Raw genomic sequence first — 25,943 nt, 5'->3', positions numbered from 1 at the left:
GTGATCAACGTGCCACCATGTATCGATTGTATGGTGTCGCTACTCTCTAGGCCGACATTACGACACACCAGATCTTTTTATTTGATACGATCGAACGTGCACGCTGATCGAGTGCAACAACTGGCAAAATGAAGATGGCGGACGGACCTACAATCCTCAGAAGAAATAGGCCCGGGACTAAAGCAAAGGTTAATAATGATGTTATTTTCGTTAACAATTCATTATCACTGTACTTCCAGTGCTATTATTCGATGTGTATTCCTTTTTACGGAGCGTACTAGCAGAAACATTTAAACGCGTCCCTAACAATGTTTGATGAAAATCAATGAATGGTCCATAAAACAAACGACTGTTTACACACTCTAATAATACACATTACACTGTTTACTTTATTTCGTGTAATTATTAATGAACAAATTGTTTGCAATTTGTAACAGAATTTTAGGTTAATTAGATATTGCAATACCTTCCATCTTATATTTTAATGATAAATGTACAAATGTTTGACAGGTAATAACAGAGTGCATTATCACTATTCTGCAATAATGAAGATATTCTAAACAGTCTTTGGAATTCAACGTTCTTCTATATTTTGATTTGTCACTTGTTTAGGATTTCTGTAGATGGCCAGATGAACCATTCGATGAAATGGATAGCACGTTAGCAGTGCAGCAATATATTCAACAAATGATCCGGAGAGAACCCTCCAATGTCGATTTAATACTTAAAATGCCAGATGCTCAAGATGAGGCTGTTTGGAAATATGAGCATCTTAGACAATTTTGTATGGAGTTGAATGGTTTAACAGTGAGACTACAGGAGGATTGTCATCCAGACATTTGTACACAAATGACAGCCACTGAACAATGGATATTTTTGTGTGCTGCACATAAAACACCTAAGGAATGTCCAGCTATTGATTATACACGACACACACTTGATGGTGCTGCTTGTTTACTTAATAGTAACAAGTATTTTCCTAGCAGGTATAATAAGAGATTATAGATAAAAAAAAGTGATAAATAATATAATTATATATGTTTCAAATTTTGTTTCAGAGTGAGTATTAAGGAATCTTCAGTTGCTAAGCTTGGATCTGTCAGTCGCAGGGTTTACAGAATTTTCTCTCATGCATATTATCATCATAGAATAATATTTGATGAGTTTGAGAATGAGACTTTTCTGTGTCGCAGGTACAGTCATAAACACTATAAATTCGAACGATCTACTTATATTGTTGTTAACTGAATTCGTTTGTTGCAGGTTTACAGCATTTGTAACAAAATACAGCTTGATGTCAAAAGAATGTTTGATAGTACCAATAATGGAAGAAGACGGAACCACAGAAAGTGAAGCCTAGAATATAAACATTTATTTATATTGCCCAAAGTTAATTTGTCAGATTTAGAGAGATCATTGATAATATTAATACACTGCTGAAGTACTTCTTGACGTTGTTCCAAATGTGACAAGAGTGTCGGAAACGGGTCGGTAATTATTCCACCTGAAATGAAATGTGAATTTCTAAATTTAACACTACAATTTCTTGTTCTCCATTTTTTCTAAAAACAATTCAATGTATAAAGCAATTTTACATGCTTCATAATCACATTTACAGTATTCGTTTATCACTAAAATATGTCAGATTTATAATGTATGAAGACCATTGAAACCATAAACAAACTGTTACCAAGTCTTTTCATATGGAGATACACTTCTTATTCATTATATTTTCTACAATACATTGAATTTAAAGTAATTATGTGTCATTGAATTTTTGTCTCTATGTACTATTACATGAATAACTCATCCATACAAATATTATATTAATAACAAGAAATTCGAGTTAAATCTTTCTTTTGCTGGAGGTAGATTCCGTAGCATTGTATATTTTTGTAAAAATATTTGATTTTATTTAAATTAATACTTATAGAGGAATTCAAAAACGTTTTTCGCACATGAAGTTGTTTCATTTATAAAATTAGGTGTAAGTTATAACTAAATTAATAAGTAAGCTTAATCGACTGATTTTTAATACTGATTTTCTTTTAAAGTATTTATGATGTGAAAATAGATTTATTCCGTATAATATAAAGCAATTCATCAATTTGGTGTAATTATAATCACAATATTAAACGAATACTTATTCAACATCATTATTAAAGGCAGTGATGGTAATAAATATTTATATAATATTTATCTCGTATGGTAATGAAACTGGAATACAAAGCTTCTCTCCTGTTGTTAATAATAACTTACACTTGAAAGAAGTCATATTTATATTGTCAGTTGTTAGACATAAGAATAATGTATGTAGTTCTGACATATTGCCAGAGCTCTTGCATTTATAAAAATAAGACTAGGGAATTCGAGTAAACATGAAGCTATAGTTTCATGAACAAACGTTTAATGATTCATTAATTCATTATCTGATTGGCTATAGAAATATTTTACAGTTTTAATGATACTAATTTTTAAATTGCAATAATATTAATTTTTACTTGAGTTATACTTCAGTTTTGACAACATTAACAAAAAAAAATTATTTTTTAATCATTTGAACGAAGACAGCTGATTATACATTAGGAAGTTGAAAGTATCGGAAGTGTCATGAAGTTGAAAGTATTCTCTAGTTCTTTCACCAGGCAATATCAGTGCCAGATAATTATCTACATCACTGCCGAATGTATAAGCTCTACTAGATAGACTTCACCAGCGGTTAATATAAAATTAAATGCATCTGCGGTTTTCTGTTTCATTGTGGAAGATTTCCGTAAGCTAATTCATAAATAACCCTTTATGAATTTTCCAATACGATCTCATGGAAGAATTGTAAAACATTCTGTCTCCGAATTCTGACCAGTGGTGAGTGCCACAAGATTTTAATTAGCAATATATTATGCCGATGCGACGTCGCGATAGCTTATACTATTGCGGTACAATTGCAATACGACAGAATGTTCTTGTTTTCCTTTTTAAAAATTCGCAGAACGAATTTATTCGAAGGGCACTGAATTTTCGTACTATATATAAGTTCGCGATACTCGTGCATACCCGTTTTTGAATGCAACATTGTACATACGGAAAACAAACAATTTGTAAATAAGGAACTCGGAAATATTCATGAACGGGGCAGACGACAGGAACATATTGTTATGCGATCATTTCTGTAACGAATGTGCATGTAAGAATAAACTTTCTATTTAATACAAACATCTTGAACTATAAAATATTACCAACATGAAATTCGAATTAACTTCGAACATTCCATTTTACTCACAATGCTATACAGTACTCTTCTCCCTTTCACTATCGATTATCGTTTTTTCGTTTTTTACTTTTCTTCGACGTCGTTCCCGCTTGCTGTTCTTTCTTCGGTCTTTTTTGACCGGTCCTCAATCCCATTACTGCGAATTCCTCGGCGTCAATGCAGGTCACATTACCACCAGCTTCCTGGCCACCTCCTTTCTTCCCATCTTTCACGTCTTCTTCATTCAAGAATTCCCCGTTATCGTCGGGTGCCTGATAACTATACTTACTATAACGACACTAGAATGGCAACAATAATGACAGTAACAATAACGAATTGTTTTACCCAGGTACTGAGGTATCTTTCACTTCTTTCGCCAATAAAATGTATATTTCCGGCACGTGTCGAGCCTCCATCTCAGCGCCATTTTCGCTCTTCGCTTTGGACTTTTCCGACCTGCAATTCAATAAAACAATTACATCAGAAATATAACGTACTCTTAGTAACTTCCACAGGATTTACCGAGTATAACGCAAGCTTGTAATCTGATGAAGTCCTTTATGCTTCTTTTTGAACAGTTCCGCGCAAGAAATGGCTTTTCCTACACTATTGCCAGCCGAGGTCCACACAACGCTGCTGCAATTCGGGAATTCTTTCAGCGCGTACCCAAGGACATTCCTAATCTTGGTACCGCTTTTGACCTGATAAACAAAACGATTTACTACAAAAAAATAAAATCATTTCCCCTCCCCACCGGCATCACGATCTTACATGCATTAAAAGGTACTTCTCCGGTAAATTAGGTATCGGAATTCCCGAATCCTCCGGCTCCTCCTTCAAGTTCTTCGTCCATTTGTTCTTCTTCAGTTTCGATCTACCCATCTGCAGGAATTACATAAAGTTATTATAAACATTCAATTCGAAGATCCTTCTCGGTCCACGTTGAGGAAGGAAACTTATTCATTTCGAGTCACTCTTTTTTCGCCGGTGGGTCAAGGGCAAAGATGGAGTACAGTTTAAGGTAGTTCCAAACTGAATAGTCGCGGCACAGGGACAGACATTTTGGTCCCACGGTTTCCAATCGTTTTCAAAAGTGTTCGACGAAGGAATCGGGATCAGTGAAGCGGGGTTCGTCTCACGCGTCCCATCAATCTCGTTCCGATGATCGTCAATTAATATAGCTGGTCCCTCGAAAGTTCGCGTCCGATATAATTTCCGGAATTCCGGGCGAGAGAAAAAGCTGCGGCGGCGGGAAAGGGTCAGGGGGATCCTCGTATGGAAAGCCCCATCAATATTTTCCAATCAGCATTCGATTGCACGGTACATCCCTTCCCGGTCGGCTGCTGGCAAGAGGGGACGAAAGGGGTAGGGGAGGCTTGGGTCGCAGTGTAGGCGTATATGGTGGTGGTATGCGGCATAGTCGGCATAGCGCCGCGACACCACGACGCCATATTGCATTATTAAGCACCCCTGCCAGTCCCTCGCCCCTGCATTCCAGCATTATGAACGTTTTTATCCCTAAAGGGCGTCGTTTCACCTTACGCGGTCCGAACTATTCAATGAACGGCCTGGTCGCTGGCTACTATCGAGAGTTCGTTGCACTATTTCGGTGTCAGATCAGTCCGCTCCTCTGAGAACTATGTCGGATGGAGAATTATTGGGGCACGCCGCGAGCGTCCAGAGATCAGAAGCTCTATAGTTGGATAAAAATCTACCAATGTCTTGGATTTTATCCTCGGCCTAAGTCAGCGGGACGAAGATAAATCGGTGATAGATGGTATCAACGGTACCATCGATTCAAGCAAGGTAGCGGTTTTCATTTGAGCGGTTCGGGATGAGAACTCCAAGTCATTAATTATCGTTTAACTTCGAGATTGGTATTCAAGAATAATTGTTCATTTAGCGGGGACACTGTTCCTCGGAAAGCGTATTGTAAAATAATCCTACGCTTAAATGGGATGGGCAATCGAGGCTGTTCTAGAAAAAGCGGGTTTTACCTATCGTATAGATAGTTCTAAGTTTTGTTAGGCAGACAGTGACACCTCCACCGCGATCGATTCCCTTTAAAGATTTAGAGTTTCGCGGAGCTACCCCTAGTTCCGCGTCTAAGCAGAAATCATTATTTGCCCTATATAGTTCCATGATACTATTCGCCAAGTAGTCATGAGTAGTCGCGGCCAATGAGTCCGTTTCAGTAAACGACGACAATCGCTGTGTTGTCCGATGAAACGTGCGAAAAGAAAGTCGATTCGGTTCGGTAACGCGATCGGTTCGAAACGTTGGCTGACCGTCCGGTTTTGCGTGCCAGGTGTTGACAGTGACGGCGAACGGAGTCGCTCCAGTGACGTGTTCTCTCGCGGTGGACTGCGACTCGTCGAACAATCTAATTTCGAAGCCGGTCAATTGGGAGAACGCCGTGGATCCCGCGACAAAAAAACTGGGAAAAGGTCAAGGATTTCGACCACTTTCGGTGCGCGACACCATCTCTCGACCAGCGGCGAAGAGCTACCCGTGGTACGTTCTGCGTCTGACACCTTCTTAACGATGCCTACGCGCTCCTCGCCCACCGTAATAAACCATCGCGCGCTGCTAGGAGACCGGCTTCCAATTTATTCGAGTGGCCAACTCTTTCGCGGCGAAGATGCTCGACGACTTGGCCGCGAATGAACGAGCCAGAACCTTCGTTTCGAGAAGTTTTCCCTCGGCGGAGCCCAGCTCGAACCAGTCGATCCGACCCGGCCGATTCTATGCATACTTGCGCGTCTATCAGCCCCGCGGAATGAGATTTCTCACCGCCGCGGGAACTTTCGACTCCCTTTCCTCCGTTTCCACCCCCATTCATGAGATGTCCGAAATGTGTCCGCCGCGGTGACTCATCGCCGGTCACCGACGATCTTGTTCATCGTTTCCCTTCAATGACAAACGGTCGTCCGTCTGTTCATCGGATGGAAAGGTGCTCGATCAAATTCCCAGGGGTGAGTCAGCAGATCGCGGTGAATGCGAGAACCTTCACCTTCTGGAAACTTCGGCGAAGTCTGAACTTCTCGGTTTTCGCATCGGGCGCAGCTGACGGCGATCGCTCTTCGTGTTTTCCCCGACGGAGATCGGATCACTGCGGCGAAGCTCTGTCCAATTTGGCAACGGATATTGCTGGAATTATTTCCCGCGAGCTTCAAAGGGAGAGGTCGACCTCGCGCAACAGTTATTAAACACTGGATGACGAACGACAAGAATGAGTTTGCGATGGAGGATGGCTTCCCATGTGTCTATTTCAAGCATCCCCTTGACGGAAATTGTTCTGGAGCATAGATAGATCCATTCTCTCGACTTTCTCGCACCATCTCGTCCCGCCCTCTGCCCCCCCCCCCCCCTCTTTCGCGTTCTCTCCACCAACCTATATATCTCTTTCTCTCTTTCCTGCTTGTCCTTTCCTGGAGGACCCGTGAAGAAGATCCTCGCGGAAGGATGCGTTTGCGCACAACGAGAAGACTTTTCGCTGGCTGGATCCTCGATATATCCACGGTGGTTAGCGAAACTCGGGATTGTTCGGTGGTGGCTCATCCGACGTGGACCGATTGGACGCACCCCGGCATCCTCGTCGCTCTGACTAGCAACAGGTAGGACGGTTCACCGCGCGGTGACCGCGACATCGCTCCGAAGACTATCGCCGCGAACGAATCAGTGACCGAAGAACGCCTTCACCGGATAATCTGATCGAATAAACGATCTTCACGAGAAAGCTACAGTGTTTGTGAAGGTAGTGAACCGGGTGTTGAAGTCGGTTCGCGGGAAATAGCAGTCCGCGGCGAGGGTAAAGTGAAGACGCGGTACCTTCTTTTGCTAGATCAGTGATAGCGAGTCACGGTCACGATGGACATCCAAGAGTTCCGTGTGCGCGGCAAGGAGATGGTGGAGTACATTTGCGAATTCATGAGCAACATCCACAACCGAAGAGTAACACCGGATGTTGGCCCGGGGTATTTAAGGCCACTTCTGCCCATGGAAGCGCCGCAACAACCGGAGCCTTGGGAGGATATCATGAAGGATATCGAGTCGAAGATCATGCCTGGGGTAATTTGTCTTGTACCGGTATAAGAAACAGACTGGGCGGGTTAGAACTCGAAGAATTCTTGTAGATCACCCACTGGCAGCATCCGAGGTTTCACGCCTATTTCCCGGCCGGGAACTCCTTTCCGTCTATTCTCGGCGATATGTTGTCCGACGCGCTTGGTTGCATCGGATTCTCATGGGTAAGCCAATCCGAGTCTACTCGTTAGCTGCCGAACCGCAAATTTAATATTCCGGGCAGAATGCAGGGGTCCTCGCGTCCCCTGCGTCCGACTTTGATGGATCGATTGGTAATTATTTGCTCGATCAACGCCGGATCACGACCTTTCGTTTGTTCTAGGCGGCCAGTCCAGCCTGCACAGAGCTAGAGACGATAGTCTGCGATTGGTTCGGTAATGAAACACGTTCCCTTCATTTCTGTCTTATCTCGCGCGAGAGTTTGCTAAGCGTAATGAAAATATTTTGCGAAATTCCATCACAGGCAAGGCGATCGGCCTACCGACGGACTTCTTGTACTTTAGCCCAGGTAGCAAGGGAGGAGGCGTGATACAGGTATCATTTCAAGCCCTTGCAAGGTATCCTTCGTACGAGAAAAGTAATACAATTTGTTTCTCGTTGATTGTAAGGGGTCAGCATCCGAGTGCATCTTGGTGTGCATGCTGGCGGCAAGGGCGCAGGCGATCGCAAGGCTCAAGGAGTCGCCGGCTCACTCGCACCTGGACGAGACCGCTCTTCTGGGGAAGCTGATGGCATATTGTAGCCGCGAGAGTCATAGTTGTGTCGAGAAAGACGCGATGATTTGCTTCGTGAAGCTTAGAATCCTGGAACCTGACGAGAAGAGTGTGCTTCGAGGCGAAACTCTGCGTCAGGTCCGTTCGCTTCTCGTTCTTTAAAGGGTTAATAGAGCAGCTGAGCCTTCGTCGTAGTTCTCTCCGATAATTCTCATCATTCTATTCCGTTGTTTTAATAGGCAATCGAGGCGGACGCCGCCGAGGGGTACATCCCCTTCTTCGTCTCCACCACCCTTGGTACCACCGCTTGCTGCTCCTTCGACAATCTCAAGGAGATCGGTCCAATTTGTAAAAAATATCCCGGCGTGAGATGATTACTTCTTAATTTCACCAATAACGTTGTTTGCCGTCAGATGGGTTCAGACCTTCATTTCGCAGGTGTGGCTGCATGTGGACGCGGCGTACGCGGGGAACGCTTTCATCTGTCCAGAGCTGAAATACTTGATGGCTGGGGTCGAGTACGCGGACTCGTTGAACACGAACACCAACAAGTTTCTGTTGACGAATTTTGATTGCTCTTGCCTATGGGTGCGGGACAGGTTCAAGCTGACCAGCGCGCTCGTCGTCGATCCGCTTTATCTTCAGCACACCCACGCGGATACAGCGATTGATTATAGGTAACATCAATTGTCCGCTATCCCTTATTTCCTTCCAGACTGCTTATATCTATGTAGATGATGTTCTTTGTCCCTTCATCTTGATGTTGGAGCTTTGTACATTTATAGACACTGGAGCATACCTCTGAGCCGACGATTCCGTTCGCTGAAGCTCTGGTTTGTCTTAAGGAATTACGGAATATCCGGTCTGCAAGCCTACATCCGAAACCATGTTCAATTAGCAAAAAGATTCGAGGCGCTGGTCCGAAAGGACGCCAGGTTTGAGGTTTGCAACGAAGTAGTGGTGAGTTATTTACCTTGCACAGTCTTTTCTAACGTTGTAAGGATACTTTGTTATAATACTCGCCAACATTGTGATGAATTTCAGCTGGGATTGGTCTGCTTCCGCGCGAAAGGCTCCGACAAGCTGAACCAGAAGCTCTTAAGTGCCATAAACGACTCGGGGAAGCTGCACATGGTGCCGGCGAGAGTGAACCAACGCTTTACAATTCGTTTTGCACTCGCTGCGCCGAATGCCACCGCTTCTGACGTCGGTTCGTAATATCTTCTTCGCACGTACCTAATCTTTACGTGTCTTAATGCTCAATTTCGTATTGTAGACATCGCCTGGAGCATCATCACTGATTACCTGGCTGAGCTGTTGGAATCGAAAGTGAGTAAAATACACAATATTCGCTCGATTTTTCCGGGTTTCTCAGGGTTACGAGAGCTTTGCGTTCCTTTTAAAATCGCAGGATGTCATGGATGAACTGGCTGACATCCGGGAGAAGAAGAGGAAAGCCACTCTGGAACAGAGAAGGTCCTTCTTCGTCCGAATGGTGTCCGATCCCGCGATTCAGCCGGGATTCACGAAGACTCCGAACAGGACTGGAGCGAAACTGGACACTCAGGCAACGATCGGTGGTATCGGCTCGAATCCTCATCCGACAACGTAAGCATCAATGATTTCATTCGCCTGAACATCCCGACGTGGACATTAACGACGATACTGTATGGTGTTCACAGACGTTCGTGGATATCGTGGCCTCTAGCGTATCTCATGCAGGCGAGGGACGCTGCCGATACCAGCGAACTATCGCTCAGGTACTGAACAACCTTCTTAAAGAATTCTTGAAGATGGAAGTTCGATTTCTCTCATTTATCACCTGGTTCCTTAAAACAAAAGCTACCTGTGGATTAAAGGAATACGACATTGTCTCCGCGGCAAGTTAAGAAGGAATAAAGTGAATCATTCATTTCAGATTCCGTCACCTAGACACAATGGTCCGCTTGAAGGCAGGCAGCACCGGAAGCCGTCGCGGCAGCAGCAACGGCTGCAGCCCAGAACCCTCGCCGTCCGGTTCACCTTCGCGCGGAAGATCGCCGAACGGAAGGGCGTAAATCGTTTCCCGATCCGCTTATCCGTTTACTAACGTTCTCTCCTGGTGCATCGACCAGACACGAAGCTCGAGATCCCGGCTGAACGGTGAACACCGCCGACGGAACCGTCGAGAATGCTCGAAAAGTCGATCGAAACCGTTCTTCAACAATGCCTCTACCCCGCGCACATCTCCCAAAATGGAGTCGAGCGTCCGTCAAGCGAAGCGTTCGACGGGAGGCTGACCGCAGGCTCTCCTGAATGCGCTCGATAAACGCGAGCGCGTCTTCTTTACTTGCTTATTGATCTGTTTTGTATAAATGCGCTCCGTTTGGATCGCGACGGAGTCCCCGCGTGCGCTACGATGATACGGCGCGTGGCCGGGAGCCGCGCAAACAATCGTGAATTTCAGGACCACGTTCCGATCGATCGATGGGTTCCTCTTTGACGATGGATCGGGTCGAAGAAAACAAAAGGAAAGCGAGGGGACGAGGAAAAACACGCGTCGCGTAGGGGATATCAAGAGAAAAAATGATCAGGAAGCATGTTGTTTCCGTCGCTAGCGATCGAAAACTATATTAGCGTCGTCTGCGGTGCATCTAGACGCTGTCCAGTCGTGATCTTTGCTTTCCCGAGGCTCGCGAAGATTGTTTTCCTCGCAAAGTTCTCGATTTATTTCGGTCGGTGTGCGCGAAAAACATTTTCCGTCCGGGGGAATTGTCACGACCGATCATATACGTGATCCCGCGGATGCGCGTCAGCCGATATTATGTCAAGCGAAACCACGTCAAGGAAGAACGCGGGGAATGTTGATTAATCGAGCTCGATGAATACCTGAGCCGCGAAACGATCTCCGGGAACTGACGGTGGAAAATCGATCTTCGGTGGGAAGTATTTAAGGAGGACGTCGATGCGAGGAGACACGATTGGGGAGATCTAATTCAACGTTACAACCCTCTACCGCACCATCCTCTTCAACTCCCTTCTCCATCCCCCGAATCAAGTGCTCAAGATAATTAGAAGACACTCCGCCCTAATGATTCTGTCGCTATCGGCAGGGTTCTCGATAATCTGAAACCTCCAACATGCTATGTGAATCAGAAAATTCAATAAAAATATTATCGTATCAAACTTACGGCGTTTCTTTCATCGACAACATCGATCAGCCCAAATTCCCTGACAATCCAACTTCCTTTTCGCTTACACGCACGAATTTCGAATACGGAGAGACGCTCGAGGTTTTCGTTGCTCGCCGAACAGGCAATCAAGCATTGGCCAACGGAGCAATAACATTGGAAACTGGGTTATTCTTTCATATCCGCGGCGCGCAATAAGCACAACAAAGTGATTCGGTTGAATTCATCCAGGTTGCACAAAACATTCTGAACCCTGAGTTTTAAAGGTACAAAGGTGACGAAATATCAACCCCAGACATTTCTCTGCTGTAACGAATTAAACGAAGTTTCATTACTATGCCACGTTCGATAGAGGGTAGGACACATTATCAGTACGCGCGTATGCGCGCGACAAAACCGCACAAAAGAAACTGTCGGCGGGAACTTACGGGGCGGCTTAATACAAGAGACAAGGGGTTCGGTGATGGGATTAATTAATTCGAGGCCCGAGCGATCGCAACACCCGGGACAGGCTCGATTGAGAATCCAATTCGAAAACTACGGTCGCGGGGAGATCATGCGTGAAGGTGGTGACGAGAGAAAATGGTGGTGATCACGCCCGGTTCCCACGTGTGTGTTACAAAGATTGACCGGTGACCTGTCACCGCTTCTCTACGGGGTGTTGTAAATGTAGGTGAAGAGTAAACGTCTATTTATAAACCCTGGGGCGGAGGGAGACGGAGGAGAGACGCGAGTTTACTCCCCGTGCATCATCGACAACAGGCCGGCCCATGCTCCGAACCCCCCTCTGGCAGCGCCGCCATTGATGCCGGCCACCCTTCTCGCGAATTTTCGTTCAGATTTTTGTCGAGATCGATCCGCGGTACACGCTGTACGAACCAATCGATTTTTTCCATGTTAAAATAGCCACCCAGATGGGGATCGATAGGGGAGAGCCCGGATAGCGTGAAGAATATAGGTTCCCCATGGAAGTGACCGATAACGCGAGCAAAGTTTAACGACGATGTTTCGAAATCGAATCGAAATTCGAAGGATAAGTTTGGAAGACTGTACTCCGTATGATCGGCAATATTCGATTGTCACTTTACAGGGAATAAAGATAAGAAAATGAGAAAGGGATTTTATATAAATAAATCGTTTGCGTTGAAGTTCCGAAGAAGAAAATGAAGAGATTACATGTGTGTGTGTGTAATCCGATGAGAATATAACTGAACCGCACGCATCACGCAGAATTAGGAACCGGGTAGGTGGAACCACCGCTTTCGATTAACGATTTCGTTCGAGAATAGCCGTCGAAGCGTGCCGTTCGTCGCGGGAAAGAATGAATTAGATAAGTGAAAAATGCTCGTGGTCGCCGAAGCTCCGCCTTAATTTTATCTGCGTAAGGCAGGGATGTACGAAGTGGAGGCGCGCAATAAAAGTGACCGGCGCTTTGGCAGGTGCTACCAGTCTCGGCTCCAACGCGGGACAAACCTGTTACGCGTTTGCTCTGAAGCTGACTCTCGCGACACCAAGTTGCACCGAGAATCGTGGGAGAACGTGCTCATTTTTCGGGTGTACACTATTGTCGAAAGTGGACCGGTTATTCTCTCCATGATAAAAAGAAGTGAGTGGAACAATTGAATCTTCTAGAGCTGATTCGAAGATTCCCGCTGAGAACGGAGGTTGAGATACGCGACGCTAACTTTCAGTGCGTCGAAGAGAGAAGCTGTGCGTTATCCATTCAAAACATAGATTTTATACGAATTCATTGAAAAGTGAAATGTACTCAATTTGATTTGACTTTGACTCTGACGCTACATGTAACGTTGCACAACCGCGTAAAATTCGTTTCGCAGCGATAAACTCGATCGGACAAGAGGATGATAGGACATTGAGCGTAAAACCGTTAATTCCTTGAAATTAATGAATCGATCACCGACGAATGTTAATCGGGAAAGCGTCTCTAGCAGCAGGTATCGTAAATTCCATGATAAAAATTCAGCCACCAGCGAATCTGCCGCGCGAAGGAATCAATCGTTTCGTCTCGAGCATGTTTCCTTACGCAATTGACGTTAACTAAATTCCACGTGTTGATAAAAACGCGATCACGTACAACGCTCGTCGAGAACGTGCTCAATCGGGTCGCAATTACGCGCATTAGTTTCCTCGAAATTCCATTCCAGCTGACCAGACTACCATGAACATCGACGAGTTTCAAGTGCGCGGAAAGCAGATGATAGAGTACATCTGCGAGTATCTGCGCACCCTGGAAGGCAAGAGGGTGACCGCGAACGTGGACCCCGGCTACCTGAGGCCTCTTCTGCCCAAAGAAGCGCCGGCGAAAGGGGAGTCGTGGGACGCCATAATGCGGGACGTCGAATGCAAGATAATGCCCGGGGTGAGTTGAAAGAGCCCGAGGCTCGATTATCGATTCCGACCTCTTTAGATGTTAATAATATTCGCGAACACGAAAAAATAGTAAAAAGTAAGGCGACCGTGAACGGTCACGCTCCTTCGTCCCGCAAAACTATTTTCCCGCCGTCCTCCTCTCCCCCGGCGTCCCCGGGGATGAACCGACCGAGCCTCGGGACACCCGCTATAGAGCCTCTAAAAACAAATCAATCGTTAAATCGGATCACACGTGAAACCATCCTCCTATCAAGAATCCAAGTTAAACCAGAACCTTTCGAACGCGTTTCAGATCACTCACTGGCAACATCCGCGGTTTCACGCGTACTTCCCAGCCGGAAACTCGTTCCCCTCGATCCTGGGCGACATGTTGTCCGACGCGATCGGCTGCATAGGCTTCTCCTGGGCGGCAAGCCCGGCCTGCACCGAGCTGGAGACAATTGTCCTCGACTGGTACGCAAAGGCGATCGACCTTCCCCGGGAGTTTCTGTCCGAGCACAAGGCATCTAAAGGCGGCGGAGTGATACAGGGCTCGGCTTCAGAGTGCATTCTGGTCACCATGTTAGCGGCGCGCACTCAAGCGATCAGAACCTTGAAGGAACAGGACCCGAACACCGAGGATTCAGCTTTTCTTCCGCGTCTGGTCGCCTACTGTTCCACGGAGGCGCATTCCTGCGTAGAAAAGGCAGCGATGATCAGCCTAGTGAAGCTCCGCGTGCTAGACCCAGACGAAAAGGGTTCGCTACGTGGCAAACGGCTTGAATCCGCGATCAGGGAGGACGTGGCGAACGGTTTGGTCCCGTTCTTCGTCTCCACCACACTCGGCACAACAGGATCCTGTGCGTTCGACAATCTGGTCGAGATCGGTCCGGTTTGCAAACTGTTCCCGAACATCTGGCTGCACGTGGACGGCGCCTACGCCGGGAACGCCTTTATCTGTCCAGAAATGAGGCCGCTGATGGCCGGGATCCAGCACGCGGACTCGTTCAACACGAACCCGAACAAATGGCTACTAGTCAATTTCGACTGTTCTTGCTTGTGGGTGCGGGACAGGGTGAAACTGACCTCGGCCCTCGTCGTCGATCCGCTCTACCTTCAACACGCCAGGTCTGGCGAGTCCATAGACTATCGTCATTGGGGGATACCGCTGAGCAGGCGTTTCAGGGCGCTGAAACTTTGGTTTGTCATGAGATCCTACGGGATCACTGGACTACAGAAGTACATAAGGAATCATATCAGACTCGCGAGACGCTTCGAGACGCTGATGAGGAAAGACAAGAGGTTCGAGATAACGAACGACGTGAGGGTGGGTCTGGTCTGCTTCCGGTTGAAGGAAAGCGACGAGATTAACCAAGAGCTATTGGCGAATATAAATGCTTCCGGTAGGATCCACATGATCCCGGCCCGGGTGATGGGCAAGTATATTCTGCGGTTCTGCGTGGTCAAGGAGAACGCAACCGATGAAGATGTCGATCACGCGGTGGACGTGATCGAGGAGCATGCAACCGAGGTGCTGCTCGCCCATTATGAGGGCACGGAGGACGAGTTCAGGGCTAAAGGACCTAAGAGTCCAGCTGCTCTGGACAAGAAGCTTGTGCGGAAGTTCAGCTTCACGAGGAGCGTGTCCAGGGACGTGTACAAACGATCCATATCGAAATCGAGCCTCCACGACGGCGCCACGCCGATCATGGTCGTCGAGGACAACTCGCAGGTCGACACCATCGAGGAAGACGTTTTCTGTAACAGCAGGTAGACCGCGCCTCAGCTCACGGTGCCCAAGAGGAGGGACCAGCTGTTTTCGCTGCCGTGAGCTGCTGCTGGACGATGATGATCGGTGTAATGTTGTTTCAGGTCGTGACGATCCCGATGACGATGATAGCCGGATGATTCGTGATTTACGTGATTCGTAAAACGAATCCAACCGTTACCGGCCGTGGGATATAGATATCGCTGCGGCTACGTGAATACTGTCGTTATTGTTGTTGTTGAATCAATTTTTGTTCGTCTGGGAGTGGCGCGTTCGATCGTTGTTGATCGGTGTCGATCGAAAGGAGATGCTGCGGATGTTTCAATGGCGGCAAGTTCGACGGTGTTCCTCGTTGACAGAGGATTTCGTGATTGATCGCGATGATTCTCTTCGGTGGACGTTTCTTTCGTCGAGATTATTGGTAAACCGTTCGAGAATTCGATTTGCGGACGATTTTGCGCAACGCAAGAGCGATCGAAATTTTATTTTCATATTTGTTCCCGTGATCGAGGTCGATAATCGCCGGTCACGGAGGCCGTAATCGTTTTGTAAGCGACCGATTGATTTCCTCGCGTGTCGATCGGATTGGGAAAGACGTAATCGTGCGTAGAGTAAGCAGTTTCGTTTGAGCCCGCGTTAACAATTCCGAGTATATTAATGCCGAACATGTAGTTGCGAAAGGATAAGACTTGCTGTCAAGTACATCGATTGATACTTAGGCTGTTTAATTGGGGGGACACTCGGTTGTTCGACGAACGAATTATGCATGAATGCATACACGTGCAGCGTGGCGTCCGACCAGACCGATGTAACTTGATACACGAATGACCTAAAATTCGCGGATCGAATTTTTGTCAATCGATGATAATCTTAGCTTTAGATTGAACACCGACGCGCGTACATCATTTTAAGTGTTTCACTCTCGGAAAAATCGAACAGAGTAAATCGTATTAGCATTGGATCGCGTATGGAACTTTGTCTGATCATGATACCCCCCCGCATAGATTGTAAACTGAGATAATCATTTCGTATGTAAATTTAGTGTAATAAAGATCCAAGTTCGTAAAGCAACTTTTTTTCATTTGATTTCATTTAGATCCATTCCGACAGTTATGGTGTGAATGTAGTAATTTGTAGAAGTGTGTATCATAGAAATTGGGTAGTAGAAAATGAAATTTCTTAACTAGTCGATATTAGTAAGGAGTTATACAATTTCCTGGAGGTAATGACAGCCTCGAGCCGATAATTACAGTTAGCCATCAATTTACCTGAAAATTATGTTTCATTAAAGAGACTCGTTAAAGTATGATTAAATCTTTCTTAATGCAGAAATGGAAAGAGGTATTCAATTAAAATACCCTTTTTAATCTTACAATATATAATACAATATTTGCGGTATGTTTTAACATACAAATTCTATATAAAAATATAAATTACAATTAGCTATTACATTTGTCCGCATTGAGATATTGTAACAGGAATTTTTGGCTTATTGTTTGGTCCGGTAGGAACGTTCTCCACTTTTCTCATAACGAGAAGTCCGTCTATTACTCTTCCAAAGACAACATGTTTGCCATCCAAAAAATTACATTTCGCACAGGTGATGAAAAACTGACAACCATTGGTGTCTTTGCCACTGTTTGCCATGGATAATAATCCAGGAGAGTCATGTTTTAATGTGAAGTTCTCATCAGGAAAGGTTCCACCTCCGTAGATACTTATTACTCCAGTTCCATCACCATTTACAAAGTCACCACCTTGAATCATGAAGTCTTTAATGACTCTGTGAAAAATGGCACCTTTGAAACCCAAAGGTACTCCGTCCTTTCTGTATTCGCCGGTGCAGAATTGCCGAAAATTTTCTGAGGTTTTTGGACAGACATCTTCGAACAGTTCAAAGATCATTCGACCGATTTCTGTTGTGCCCACGGACACATCAAAAAATACCACCGGGTTGTTTGGATTTCGAAGTTGTGCTTGAATTTGATTCCATGTAGGCATGTTTGCTCTCTTTCAGTAAAAATTTAATCAATTCCTCTTAATTCTCAGTCAGCACTTTTTGTTTCATAAATAAATTAGTCTTTAAAACAGAAAGCAATAACATAACCTCTTTAAAGTTTGTAGTATTTACACGTTGTAGAATTGAGGTTAAAACTTCTTCACTTTGAAACGTATTTTTTTTTTTCAATCATAAAAGTACATTTTAAACAAGTTTTTGTATATAATTATAATCCATTTATAGTAAATATATTTTTATTTTTATGCTTGAAATGCGGAATTGTCACGATCGTTTCCAAACACTATCTTATACTGATGATGTACTGATTATGTATAGAATGGAGGTTAATACTTACTTTAAAATATAAATTGTAATAAATTTTGATTATTGTGTCTTGTATATTAAATTATATCTTTAAATGTTTCATACGATAATATGTGTACAATTTAAATGTTAGAACATTTGAAATCACATGTGCGCAAAATGTATTTACACTGTTTTAAAAAGATTGGTACTTACTTTATTTCAAGTGTGTAATGACAGTCGATGATCAAGTTTTGAAATCTGACAATACGTAACAGTGTAATTATGAAACACAATCAAAAAATTTAATTATTTATTTCACAAAACAACGTACGCTTGTATTTTGTCCCGGCATCGACACGTGACTATTTCACAATGTTGTTTTGAAAAAGTGCGCGACAATTCAAATACGAGGAATCCGATTATTACGTAAATGCATACTTTTCAAACTAGAAATATTTACACCAAACAGAAATGTATGATTCAGTGTAATATAAAATAAAAAATAAATATAGAAAATAAATTGCACTTTATTTCCTTATTGCACCTCATACTCTACATTGTAAGTGGCATTTGGTTCATTTACAACTCACGTATCGTAAAATGATACATAAATTTAAAAGACCAAACAGTTTATAAAACTGCATTAAGCAGAAGTACATAAGCCTCGGATTGTTTTTTACGATATGTTTTCCACTTTTTTTTTACCGTAACCGTTAATGTGTATTACACATAATATATAAATATTCATCTATCTGATTTTATTTTAATACATGTACATTATTTAATCACATGTATAGTTTACGACCTAAATGTGCAAAAGCATTTTTGGGAATCGTAAAACAAAAAGGAATTAATTAAAAATGTATAAATATAATAAAAAATTCCCTGTGTTTTAATATCAGTGCGTTTTTAAAACACATAAAAAATTGGTGCTGCCGCTACTTCTATTGTATAATGTTTAAATAGCTGAGTCGCATTTGTTTGTCGCAATAACGTAAATAATGTTCAAGTTCATTGTTTTCTATGTAGTCACATTAATAGCACAAGATTATCACAAACTCGAATAACAAAACAATAACAATAATTATATGTGAATTTTAACGTGTTCCATTAACACGTTTTTGTCATTAAAATCTTCTCCACAGATACCACAGACCAACTCTTCTCCATCATCACTTTCATGTTGATGGTACTGTACAACTTGTATTACAGCTGTTTGGGATGTCCCATCTTGCATTAATGTATCTTGCCCAATTTCATGGGGATCTTTCATACTTTGATCTTCTCTAGTTGAATGATGAGTTACCATATCCATTGGTAAATCGCTACTATTTATTTGTGCAATTTGACTGGAAAAGTTTTCATGGCCCTGAGGATTTGGTAGTGTTAAAACAGGTAATGATTCATTCTGTTTTGATATTAAGTGCAAAGTATTGCTTTGTTTTGATGTCTGTATTAAATGCATTGTAGTCATTTCATTATGACTGGTTGTAGGATGAAGTGCACTTCCTTCAGATTCAGTAGTGACAATCTGAGTTGTATTGTTTTGTTTATCTATAGCAATCATATTTAAAGATTCTCTATGACTATGGTCAGTCTGCGAAATGTGCATATTTTCATCTTGTTTCTCATCAACTATTAATTGTACGCTATCAGATTTGAGTTCTGATATTGCGATATAATTTTCATTACGTTTGTCCGTAGTTACTACAAGGAAGGTACTATTTTGCTTATCGTTTAAAATCTGCTGATCGTCCGACTTATCTGTTTCTGTGATAGATAAAAGTGCTTCATTCTGTTCTGCTTTAGAAATCATTCTATTTCCAGCTGCTTGCTTTCCTTGTAAGGTAGTGCTTGGAGATGTTTTTGATTTTTTCTTAGTTGGCTTGGGTTTTGGGGCATTATTGTTTGTCTTGGCTTTAGCTTCTGCTATCATTTGATCAGAATGTTTAACAATATGTGCACATAATTCATCTCGATCTTGATTTAACGCACCGCATATAGGGCATGGAAAAGGTGGTCCAGTTACTTCAGTTTCGTTCTTTCCTGCTGCGTGAACCCATCGAACATGTTCTCTCAGAACAACTTTTTGATTAAATGCTCTTGAGCACAGAGGACAAACGTGTGGTCTTTCTCCTGTGTGAATGCGTTCGTGTTTTCTTAGAGTTCCACCATCTCTAAATGCTTTCCAACAAAATTTGCAACCATATGGTCTTTCTCCAGTGTGTGTTCGATGATGGATTAAGTACCCCTGTCTAGATGAAAATGTTTTGGAACATGTATCACAATGAAAATGTGCAGGGCTTCCAGCATGAGTTCTACCATGTTCCCAAAGCCCCTGACGAGATACAAAGCTTTTACCACACTCTGTACAAGTAAATGGAGAATCACCGGGATGTGCAGATAATCTGTGTTCATCTAATTGATTTTGTTTTTCAAATTGAGAACCACAAACCTCGCAGGAATGTGTTTTCTTTCTATGAATCCACTGATGTCTGAACATTTTTTGCTTAGTAGTAAACTTTTTACCACATTCAGAACATGCATGCTTACCCCACTTATTGTTAGGTGTACCTTGCTCTATATTATTCTGCATCATCTTTTTAGCACAAGTTGTTTGATGGGTAGCTAAGTGATTTCCATCTTGGAACTGTTTATCACAGTACTCACATTCGATTGGCATATTCCAATTTTTAGAGGCATGTATTTTTTCATGAGACACCAATGCTGTTGCTCGAGAAAAACTAATACCGCAATGTCTGCAAGTGTGCTGCTTTGTACCATTTGTTTCAATTTCTGAATAATTCCTTCTATTTTCACTGTTATAAGATAAAGTTTCAACTTTCACCATTGCATCTGTGTTACTAAAAGAATTCAATGAAAGATTGTACTGCTGACTGACTTGATTGTTTATGTTGCTCTGTTGAGTGTATTCAAATTGTGCTACTTCTCCATTTGGCATTACAGTGAATTCATGTAATGTATCTATTTTTTCCTGAGGATTAGAAATTGTGTTAACTGCTGATTGTTCATTGTGAAAACTGTAAGTTGGAACTGTCCATTGGACAGTGTCGTAAGTTTGTACAGTCTGCACTGAAGAAGATGGCACTTGATTGTTTTGGGTCTCTGTTACATCTTCAGGCCATTTTCTAAATGTTTCCTCAGATTGTTGCGAGACATTATTACCCTGTGACTGCATAATGGCACGACCAGCTACATAAGTATGAATTTTCATGTGATTAGATAAACTAGAAGGCCTCTGAAAGTCTGCCCCACATATCGTACACTTGTGAGGCCTTTCTACTTGGTGGACTTCCAACATATGACATCTTAAGCTACTCTTAGAACGAAACAGATTGCCGCAAGTTCTGCACGCATGTGGTCGATCTACCTGATGACAAACCATGTGATTATTTAAATCCATTTTCCTTTCAAATCTTTCTCCACAGGTCATACAGGACAATTTATTAGTCGTACATGTAGCATGATGCTTGGCCATTTCAGCCTGTGAAAAAAGATTTACACAATTAGGACAAGACACTTTCTTATCCTCGAAACAAGGATACATTCCACCGAGTTGTCGCAATGCTTCCACAGCCATAGACTCGTCATCTCCTGAAGTATATTGTTGCTGTTCTTCTTGTTTAATATATATGGGATATACCACACGATTCTCATCTTCCTCGTCAGAATGTTCAGCTAAAATTTCAACTGCAACCTGTGCCTCTGTAATACCAGCGTTCACATCTGTAACGGACACTTCGGTGAGCCCTTCTTGAAGGACACACTCATCAACAGGTTCACATATCTCCTCATGAGATATAATGTTATCTTGTATACCATCATGTACCCCAGAAAGAGGAAATGTAACATATTGCTCGTTTTCATGGGTTTCCATTTTGTAGTATTTTATACAAAACACTGGAAATTAATGGCAAGTAAAACATTCATGGACCTAGTTTCACCTCATGTTAAGTTAGGTCCTGTCATCACTGATAATGCAGCGGTACTCGTCGATTTGTGTAAATACATTAGAAACTGTTGTGCTATTCACATTCCATTATTAAAGTTATATACATCGTATATAATTATTAAGAAATTCAGCGCGTGTGTTTGCTCTTTCGCACTGTAATCCAATATCGTACACTATCAAATATTATCCTTTATCAACTACAAACGAAACTGCATGATAGAAACTTTATGCTCCTTAAATTACTTGATACAACAGCATGTCTATGAAATTTGTTTTACATGCGATAACTGAACTATTATACAAATTTGTAAAGTCACCACCGTTCGAACGATAGTATAACAAGGTTATTTGCACAGAGTGCAGCAAATCGTGCGCCACCTGAAGTTGTCGGTGTGCTTTGCGCAATGTCCAAGTTAAAATTTTCGATGCCTCAAAGAATTCGACCGATCAAAACTTACAAACATTCAAATATTTGCTATAAAACAATATCGTACTTGTACGGTTGTCATAGTTACGTTTCAATTCAAATCTACTTTTAAATAAGACCGATTCCCCTAGCAGGTTATTCACTTCTCTTACCTGATATTCTTCTCTGTTTTAGCACGCGAACCACTATCACACACGCATTAAAAACTATAAATTGATACTTTATTACTCATACAATTGTATTACAAGTGTACATTAACTACATTGTAAGATTTTTTATGCTCGTTTCATTGTTTAAATATCTTGAAATAGGCGTACTTGTAAGTAAAAGAAACTTTTGAGTATACCGCACAAGAGAGGGACTACGTGAATCAAATTTTCGAAAACATTTCAAATAGACTTACGGCACATTGGAGTAAACTTTTGCGGTATTATTTTGAAATCGGAAAATTGTTTCGCATTGCTTAAAAATTCTATCGAAATAATAGAATGTCACAAAAATTCATTTAGAGCATGGAATTAGGTAGATTATAAAATTATTTCGTTAATTAAATGTATAGACCATTTAAATTTTTTTTTAATAATTTTATTTATCAAGTTCCCTTTTTGGAGGTAAAAAATCTCGCTGGTAATTTTTATAAACATCTCGGATGACATTGCAATTTAATAATAAGAATTTTATTCGAATTTAAAAATTTGCGTCCCAGTTGGAAAAATCGGATGGTGCTGCTTTGTAATCCGGTGGCAACCTGTCGAAATTTCTCCGATCGAGAGGCCCTTTCACCTGTAAATAATTAAATGAATACGACAAGAAATCTTATTAAATCGCACGTTCCTCTTAGGCAAACCGTATGCGAACAAAATTTGAAAACAATATCTGATTTACCGTCGGTACAATAGGCGATGGCATTCTTTGACTTTGCAAGTCTCGCCAGTTGAAACCATGGAACCATCTGCGACGAATACGATAATTTAATAATAAATAATTACAAGGACGCTTTTCTTTCTAACTCGCGTACCTGTGATTGCGGATATCGGCGACACCATTTCGCAAACATCCGAGTCTTTTAATAGGATCATTTTGCAACAGAGATGTAATAAATTGCTTTGCTGGCGTTCTCAGAGTAGACGGCAAAAGCGAATCATTGATACCTAGAAGAATTTGGTTGTATATCTCCATGTCGTTGACATTTTCGAATGGTGTTCGATTCAGAAGTAGTTCGTACGTGAAGATTCCCAACGCCCAATAATCGACAGCTCTTCGTTGATAAAAAAAACCATAATCATTAATTGTAATTCACCTTCACTCTAGAGGAGAAATCTAAATTCGCATTGTTTTGTCAAAACAAAAAAAAAATCAAACAAAAATCTCGATAATTTCCGTTAAGTATTCAATTTGGGAAAGCTCACTGATTGTAGCCTTTGCACTGAATGATTTCGGGTGCTAAGTATTCTGGCGTTCCCATGAAGGTCTTCGTTTTGTAGGCACCGATCTTCTTGCTGGATCCGAGATCAGTCTACAGAATGGGAAACGTACAAATTAGCGAAATGTTACCAATAATTGGTTTACAATTCAAATAAAAAGACTCGCAATCTTAGTATAGCCGCTAATGTCGATCACGATATTCTCAGGCTTCAAATCCCTGTAGACGATGCCCAGTGAATGGAGATAGTGGAGACCTTCAACCACGCAGGCGACGATGAATTTGGCGGATGAATTGTCGTAACGGCCATTTCTATTCAAGGCAGTCCTTAAGTCGCCGCCAAGGCATACCTCCATCAAGAAATACAGATACCTTTTGTCTTTGAAGGTCCTGAATAACCTGAAAGAATCCTAAACTGATAGAACCTAATCCCAAAGTCTCGTATATTATGAAGCTGCTTATTCCGTCGTCACTTTTCTTTCACTCTTTCTAAAATCTAATTTTTCTATCCTGTACCCTTTAAACTCACCTGGGAATGAATAGAGATTCGCACAGTTTCAAGTTCATCTTCTCGCTGTAAATCATCCTTTGATAGCCACCCTGCGTAATCATATGTTTCTTCACTTTCTTTCGAGCGAAACTTATCCCTGGAAACGATTTTACGGTCACCAGCTCCACACGACCGTATCCACCGGCCCCGAGTGTCCCTTCTACCTCCAAATCCGACAGAGTCAACTTTTTGAACTCCTCGCTCCAGTCGTCGAGATCTGTGAACTTCTGGTGTTTCAACCAGTTCTTCTTCGCGATTGATTCCAGTCCGCCGAGGTATGTCAGAAACGTCCTAACGTCGAAGACACAGTTGCGTTTAATGCAAGGCACAATGCAGTCGGGAGAATGTTCGCAAAAACTGATTAATTTACGATCTCTCTATGGTGTAGCACTCGGCTCCAGGAGGCATCGCGATCACGTTCGCATGACGAGAAGACTCCTCGTCGTACAGCGCTTTCTCACCGAAATACTCGTTTTTCTCAAGCATCGTTAGTTCCTGTTCTCCCCCCGGTTTGTTCTTCGTCACCTTCACGCTTCCGCCGCTCACGATGTAGAATTTGCTCCCAAATTCACCTTCACGTATTATGTAAACGTCCGCAGGATAAAATTCCTTGCGAAGAGAAAGCGGTTTCAAGATCGATTGCATTGGTGATTGCATTAATTAAGCTTTAAATGTCAATTTTGACGTTAAACGTAATAGAATAAGAAAAATTTATTCTTTACCACCACGATCAGGTCACAAATCTTTAGCAGAACCTCCTCCGCGAAGTCTTTAAATATCGGAATGCTGCGAAGCATTTGAAGATTGCGTTCCGTGGTCTGCTCACTGTCAACCGCCATTATCGTTCTGAACACGTTTCTGTCTAGCATCCAGACCTTCCCAACCGTGCTCGCTAAAGAGGAAATAGCTCATTAGAACTGCAAGGAATCCGAGGATCATATTTTCATTACCGTCAATGGAGCACAATCGTTTGGTGTCGTACAAGAGTGCCAATTCTCCGAAAGCGATACCGGGACCAAAGCTTCCGTGGTAAGTATCACCTACGTAGATCTCGAATGTGCCTTCCTCCGAGACGTACAGGTGAGATCCTGTCGCATGGAAACGATCAACGCGATCCAACAATAAACGATGCGTATTCATCGTCACTTACCAATGTCCCCTTCGTGAATGATCCGAGTGTTAGCTTTAACCTGTTTAGGGTACATCACCGAGATCAGGTTCTCGAGCTGCGTTTGAGTGAGGTTTCCCAAGAATTTGTTCTTCAGGATCGCGTCCCTGATCAGCTCCTTGGCCCTGGAAGTCGCGTCAAATATGAAGTTGAGTTGATTTACGCATAAACGTTAATCGTCTACTCCTCTGTTTACTTTTCGTCCTTCTCGACGGCTACGATGGGAGCATCACCGGACGCGTTCACATCACCAACTACACTAGGTTTTCGTTGATGAGATAACTCGTGGTAGCAGTCTTCGCTGTTGCGTCGACGAGAATCGGACAGGCGCATGTTGCGCTTGAAGATCTTTCTAAAGCACAGGTAATGCATCTTCGAGCCTTCGTTGTAACTCTCAATGAGCGACTCCTTCAGGGATAGTCCATCGGATTTGACAAGCACAAATCGCGAATGACGTCCGGCTATTATTTTCTTGCGATCAACGCGTTAAGAATTGATGGCGTACTGCCGTTTAATGCCAACTATTGCAATTCGTTCAATCTTATCTCCGATGAATCCTACTATGATTAATCGGTAATAACATCTGTAGTTGATAAATACGTTATCATTGACGGCTGATGTACAATCTAGCAATGCATTTTTCTTCCCAGTTATCGGGAAATCATTCATCTAGTTCATTGTGTGACAGGGTAATACCAATTGAACGTACATGTTAATTGTCACGTACACTGTCGAAGGAT

At 42.7% G+C, this 25,943-nt stretch overlaps 6 protein-coding genes across 11 annotated transcripts; 3 read left to right on the top strand and 3 right to left on the bottom strand.

Annotated features, from left to right (window-relative positions):
* Positions 1–20: 20 nt before the first annotated feature.
* On the top strand, positions 21–1,759 carry Mob4 (MOB kinase activator 4). The gene is made up of 4 exons (XM_031985167.2): positions 21–188; positions 613–986; positions 1,059–1,193; positions 1,264–1,759. Exons 1-4 carry the CDS (start codon positions 129–131, stop codon positions 1,358–1,360), a joined length of 666 nt encoding a protein of 221 aa, XP_031841027.1. The 5' UTR covers positions 21–128; the 3' UTR covers positions 1,361–1,759.
* Positions 1,357–22,407, bottom strand: Rpp25 (ribonuclease P protein subunit Rpp25). Of its 4 annotated transcripts, none has more exons than XM_031985173.2 (6): positions 22,215–22,407; positions 4,022–4,132; positions 3,773–3,951; positions 3,596–3,706; positions 3,281–3,529; positions 1,357–1,504 (listed from the first exon to the last, which is right to left on the bottom strand). In XM_031985173.2, exons 2-5 carry the CDS (start codon positions 4,130–4,132, stop codon positions 3,310–3,312), a joined length of 621 nt encoding a protein of 206 aa, XP_031841033.2. In that variant the 5' UTR covers positions 22,215–22,407; the 3' UTR covers positions 1,357–1,504; positions 3,281–3,309. The 4 variants fall into 4 exon arrangements, with proteins under 4 accessions (XP_031841033.2, XP_031841032.2, XP_031841028.2 ...); XM_031985172.2 differs by lacking the exon at positions 22,215–22,407 and adding an exon at positions 17,876–18,054; XM_031985168.2 differs by lacking the exon at positions 22,215–22,407 and adding an exon at positions 9,073–9,504.
* Positions 5,624–10,106, top strand: LOC116430700 (aromatic-L-amino-acid decarboxylase). Of its 2 annotated transcripts, XM_076372210.1 has the most exons (15): positions 5,634–5,764; positions 6,688–7,007; positions 7,095–7,321; positions 7,387–7,500; positions 7,659–7,710; positions 7,800–7,870; positions 7,945–8,187; positions 8,289–8,414; positions 8,488–8,726; positions 8,835–9,009; positions 9,094–9,259; positions 9,326–9,378; positions 9,461–9,657; positions 9,732–9,809; positions 9,968–10,106. In XM_076372210.1, exons 3-15 carry the CDS (start codon positions 7,121–7,123, stop codon positions 10,104–10,106), a joined length of 1,854 nt encoding a protein of 617 aa, XP_076228325.1. In that variant the 5' UTR covers positions 5,634–5,764; positions 6,688–7,007; positions 7,095–7,120. The 2 variants fall into 2 exon arrangements, with proteins under 2 accessions (XP_031841040.1, XP_076228325.1); XM_031985180.2 differs by having other exon boundaries at positions 5,624–5,764; positions 6,699–7,321.
* LOC116430689 (aromatic-L-amino-acid decarboxylase) lies at positions 12,609–16,467 on the top strand. Its single transcript, XM_031985165.2, has 4 exons — positions 12,609–12,825; positions 13,385–13,599; positions 13,903–15,359; positions 15,462–16,467. The coding sequence occupies exons 1-4, from the start codon at positions 12,612–12,614 to the stop codon at positions 15,466–15,468; spliced, it is 1,893 nt and encodes a 630-aa protein (XP_031841025.1). The 5' UTR covers positions 12,609–12,611; the 3' UTR covers positions 15,469–16,467.
* Positions 16,484–17,869, bottom strand: LOC116430695 (peptidyl-prolyl cis-trans isomerase H). 2 transcript variants are annotated; one of them, XM_031985175.2, is made up of 2 exons: positions 16,808–17,700; positions 16,484–16,625 (listed from the first exon to the last, which is right to left on the bottom strand). In XM_031985175.2, the coding sequence occupies exons 1-2, from the start codon at positions 17,356–17,358 to the stop codon at positions 16,622–16,624; spliced, it is 555 nt and encodes a 184-aa protein (XP_031841035.1). In that variant the 5' UTR covers positions 17,359–17,700; the 3' UTR covers positions 16,484–16,621. The 2 variants fall into 2 exon arrangements, with proteins under 2 accessions (XP_031841035.1, XP_076228326.1); XM_076372211.1 differs by lacking the exon at positions 16,484–16,625 and adding an exon at positions 17,712–17,869 and having other exon boundaries at positions 16,667–17,437.
* Positions 18,172–25,689, bottom strand: LOC116430627 (uncharacterized; the record flags this gene model as incomplete). Its single annotated transcript, XM_031985048.2, has 12 exons — positions 18,172–21,590; positions 22,762–22,845; positions 22,948–23,014; positions 23,081–23,320; positions 23,472–23,578; positions 23,653–23,884; positions 24,015–24,326; positions 24,406–24,644; positions 24,758–24,927; positions 24,986–25,123; positions 25,186–25,328; positions 25,400–25,689. Coding segments are annotated over 12 exons (4,866 nt in total), but the record flags the coding sequence as incomplete, so codon positions are not given.
* Between the last annotated feature and the right edge of the window lie 254 nt (positions 25,690–25,943).

This window comes from Nomia melanderi, chromosome 11 (genome assembly GCF_051020985.1).
Source record: "Nomia melanderi isolate GNS246 chromosome 11, iyNomMela1, whole genome shotgun sequence".
NCBI lineage: Eukaryota > Metazoa > Arthropoda > Insecta > Hymenoptera > Halictidae > Nomia > Nomia melanderi.
This window is presented reverse-complemented; position numbering and strand designations above follow the sequence as displayed.

Excerpts from the sequence above, each read along its gene's own strand:
- Mob4 (XM_031985167.2), top strand. The coding sequence starts at position 129 with ATGAAGATGGCGGACGGACCTACAATCCTCAGAAGAAATAGGCCCGGG. Across the intron at positions 987-1,058 it reads AACAAGTATTTTCCTAGCAG|AGTGAGTATTAAGGAATCTT; the intron begins GTATAATAAGAG and ends ATTTTGTTTCAG. Across the intron at positions 1,194-1,263 it reads GAGACTTTTCTGTGTCGCAG|GTTTACAGCATTTGTAACAA; the intron begins GTACAGTCATAA and ends CGTTTGTTGCAG.
- LOC116430695 (XM_076372211.1), bottom strand. The coding sequence starts at position 17,358 with ATGCCTACATGGAATCAAATTCAAGCACAACTTCGAAATCCAAACAAC.
- LOC116430700 (XM_031985180.2), top strand. The coding sequence starts at position 7,121 with ATGGACATCCAAGAGTTCCGTGTGCGCGGCAAGGAGATGGTGGAGTAC. Across the intron at positions 7,322-7,386 it reads AGTCGAAGATCATGCCTGGG|ATCACCCACTGGCAGCATCC; the intron begins GTAATTTGTCTT and ends GAATTCTTGTAG. Across the intron at positions 9,010-9,093 it reads AGGTTTGCAACGAAGTAGTG|CTGGGATTGGTCTGCTTCCG; the intron begins GTGAGTTATTTA and ends GATGAATTTCAG.
- LOC116430689 (XM_031985165.2), top strand. The coding sequence starts at position 12,612 with ATGTACGAAGTGGAGGCGCGCAATAAAAGTGACCGGCGCTTTGGCAGG. Across the intron at positions 12,826-13,384 it reads TCTCTCCATGATAAAAAGAA|CTGACCAGACTACCATGAAC; the intron begins GTGAGTGGAACA and ends ATTCCATTCCAG. Across the intron at positions 13,600-13,902 it reads AATGCAAGATAATGCCCGGG|ATCACTCACTGGCAACATCC; the intron begins GTGAGTTGAAAG and ends AACGCGTTTCAG.
- Rpp25 (XM_031985168.2), bottom strand. Across the intron at positions 3,952-4,021 it reads AGAAGTACCTTTTAATGCAT|GTCAAAAGCGGTACCAAGAT; the intron begins GTAAGATCGTGA and ends TTTGTTTATCAG. Across the intron at positions 3,707-3,772 it reads ACAAGCTTGCGTTATACTCG|GTCGGAAAAGTCCAAAGCGA; the intron begins GTAAATCCTGTG and ends ATTGAATTGCAG.